Source organism: Euphorbia lathyris, chromosome 2 (assembly GCF_963576675.1).
Source record: "Euphorbia lathyris chromosome 2, ddEupLath1.1, whole genome shotgun sequence".
Lineage (NCBI taxonomy): Eukaryota > Viridiplantae > Streptophyta > Magnoliopsida > Malpighiales > Euphorbiaceae > Euphorbia > Euphorbia lathyris.
Genome location: NC_088911.1, coordinates 34,066,888 through 34,070,230, shown reverse-complemented (window position 1 = coordinate 34,070,230; position 3,343 = coordinate 34,066,888). Strand labels below are relative to the sequence as shown.

Here is a 3,343-nt window from a genome sequence, read left to right as displayed (position 1 = left end):
AAAATGGATCAATAAATGATTAAAAAAATGGATCAATAAAATAACATTAATAACAAAAATGTATCAAAATAAAATAAAATTAATATTCTTAAAAGTACATTTGATAGTTTAATTTTTTTAAATTTTTTTTGTAATTTAATATTTTATTTAAAACTAAACAAAATTGACATAAAATTTAAGATCAATTTTTTTCAAAATGACCGCCTGGGAGCCGCCTGAGACCGTCTTGGAAGCTAAAAATCGGTCAACCGATTTATACCGCTCGACTAGTGGAAATCAGGACGGTGTTCTAAGAATCCCCGTTTAAGCGCCGCCTCGGCCGATTTTTAGAACACTAATTATAGGTAATTCCTAAATGAAATAGTTTAGATATGTAATGTGTTATGTAATAGATTTAAGGGAAAACTACACAGAAATTCATCTTTTAACAACTATATCAAGTCATAATTTTGGATTATCAAACTAGTAAAATCAGTACTTTTAATATATTTTAAGGATTAGAATTTATAAATTAGAAGTCTAGAATATATTTTCTAGGGCTTATGATTTATGAATTGGAGTCTAGAATTTTTAAACTATGGTCTAACATCATAATATTTAGAGAATAATGACATATTAAGAATTAAGTTTGGTGATATAACTTAGTTGTAATGTTATACTTAATTATGATATTCATGTATTTGACCCTAGATTTAAATATGTAAATGAGGCTCCAATTTGGTCTAGTTTTATAATTTACCCCAATATATACAGAATTTCTATGTCATGTACTAAACAAAAGTTATTATTAATTTCATTTATTTCCGGATCAAAGAAAAGAATTTACATAATTTACACCATAAACAACAAATCCCAATAGATGGAGACCATGATATATTCCTCATTAAAAGGTAAACAACCTTCATCTATCTAGCCACAAAACAAGTTGCAATATAACTAATTTATAGAATGTTTCTCTATTTGCCTAATTATAGTTCTACTTTTGATTTCACTATTTGATGGACAAAAATGGCTTATCATTTTTAAATCAGTCAAATGTTTGTTCATTAACCATAAATAGATTCAAATCTGCATATATAAGTATTTAAGCTCTGCAAACAATATCACTTGAAAAAAGAAAAAAAGAACACAAAAATTAATATAAATTTTTTATCAAAAACTTAAAACGAAAATAAGAAAATATATTAATCAGTTTGATGTCAGGGGCAAAAGCGTTAATTATATTTGGCTTAGCTTTGTTATTTTGTTTGGCCAATGCTGATTTCGAACACGAACACAAAGATGATGAGCATTGCGCACCAGGTACCAACCATGAGCATTGCGCACCAGGTATCAATTTCAATTTCAATTCTGTTAAATGATCTTATTTTAAATTATAATTTGGTTTTTTTATTTCTGTCTATTAAGGTGTTAGAACGGCTTACTCATCATGTGATTTTATATATTGCGCATTATTATATACGATATAACTAATACAAAATGATACAATCGTGTCAAATGAATCTTGTAAAGTGGATTAATTCTATGAATCATGTTACTGTATCAGAAATTGTTGCTTCTTATTGTATTAGGCTACATTTTTTTTGGGGTCCAACAGGTGACCATGACCATGATTCTAAAGTCAGTGGACGTCGACTTCTTGGAAAAGACGAGCCAAAAGGTGGTGCAGCAGCTGATCCTGCAGCAGGTGCTGCAGCAGCTGATCCTGCTGCAGCAGGAGGAGCAGGCGGTGTTTTTGATATTTTAAAAGCCGGTGCTGTTGCGGATGGTAAAACTGATAGCTCAGAGGTGAGTTTTTTTAGGATAGATTCTACAATATTTTGAAGTATATACTCTCTTAAAATTTTACATTTTTGATGCATAAATTCCATTGCAAGAAATTTTATGATATATTTCAATTGTGTTCATAAAATCATGTCACTTAACACTTTAACCAATAAAAATATTGATTAAAATGTTAAGCCGCGTCCTTTCATTAGCCCGGTGCAATGTATATTGCTTATAAGCCCACAAGCACGTCCATCCTATATGGATTGAACTTGGACATACTTTATTCGATATGTTTATTGTGGTCGCGCTCGAATCTGAACAAACTCACATATAAAAATGAATTAGATTTAAGATATTTCTCAAAAGTCGAAATGTAACTTGATCTGTATATATATCCGTACAGATTTTCATGAAAATATGGCAATCAGCGTGCCATGCCCCAGAAGGAAAGATAACAATACCAAAGGGATCATTCTTAACAAATCCTCTCGTTCTTCAAGGGCCGTGCAAAAACACTAAACCTTTAGTTTTTGAACTTATTGGAACTCTAGTGGCACCAACTGATTTAAGTGCATATCCAGAAGATACATGGATCTTGTTTCAAAATGTTGAAAATGTGCTAATCACCGGCGGAGGAACCTTGGACGGAGTCGGTGCATCTGCTTGGAAATACAATGATTGCAAACAAAACAAAGATTGCGCCAAACTTCCATCGGTAAGATGGTATTGTATTCGGATTAATTTGTCAAATATAGCTGACATGTAATATTATTTGCAGAATATGAAGTTCCAAAGAGTGACACATGGAGTTGTCAGTGGAATCACTTCCCTCAATTCCAAATATTTCCACTTCCACGTCACAGACTGCAACGATATTACATTTGAAAATGTCCAAATTACTGCCCCGGGCGACAGTCCAAATACCGACGGCATTCATTTTAGCGACACAATTAAAGTTAAGGTTTCCGGAACCACAATTGCCACCGGGGATGATTGCATATCTGTTGGACCAGGAGTAGAAGATGGCACCTTCGACGGACTTTCCTGCGGCCCCGGACACGGCCTCAGGTATATACAATACAATTCAATTAATTTCAATATACACCCGACACACCACATCATCATGTTATTAATATTTAAAGCTCATATTTTCAGCGTGGGAAGTATCGGTAAGAGACCTGGTGAAAAGCCTGTTAAAGGAATCACATTCTCAAATTGCAAAATAACCGGGACAACAAACGGAGCTAGAATCAAATCGTTCGGTGATTCTCCGCCAGGATCAGCTACAGGGATCACATTTCAAGATATAACAATGACTGATGTGGAAAATCCAATCATCATAGATCAAAATTACGGACATAAAGGAGTATCGAAAACCGTAATTAATGATGTTCATTTTAAGAACATTAAGGGCACATCGAAAACACCAGTTTCGATTCTACTAGATTGTAGCTCAGCTAACCCTTGTGAAGCTGAACTAACTAACATCAATTTGCCAGGAACAGCTGAGTGTACTAATGCCAAAATTACATCTACTGCTCCAAGTGTTCCAGCTTGTAAAGCTGCTGCATGA

The 3,343-nt window shown here is 33.4% G+C and overlaps 1 protein-coding gene across 1 annotated transcript; it reads left to right on the top strand.

Moving 5' to 3' along the window:
- Nucleotides 1–1,129: 1,129 nt before the first annotated feature.
- LOC136216827 (exopolygalacturonase-like) lies at nt 1,130–3,343 on the top strand. The gene is made up of 5 exons (XM_066003376.1): nt 1,130–1,329; nt 1,598–1,788; nt 2,174–2,485; nt 2,549–2,838; nt 2,926–3,343. Exons 1-5 carry the CDS (start codon nt 1,197–1,199, stop codon nt 3,341–3,343), a joined length of 1,344 nt encoding a protein of 447 aa, XP_065859448.1. The 5' UTR covers nt 1,130–1,196.

Coding starts and splice junctions, on each gene's coding strand:
- LOC136216827 (XM_066003376.1), top strand. CDS start 1,197: ATGTCAGGGGCAAAAGCGTTAATTATATTTGGCTTAGCTTTGTTATTT. Junction 1,789..2,173: donor GTAAAACTGATAGCTCAGAG/GTGAGTTTTTTT, acceptor ATATCCGTACAG/ATTTTCATGAAAATATGGCA. Junction 2,486..2,548: donor ATTGCGCCAAACTTCCATCG/GTAAGATGGTAT, acceptor TATTATTTGCAG/AATATGAAGTTCCAAAGAGT.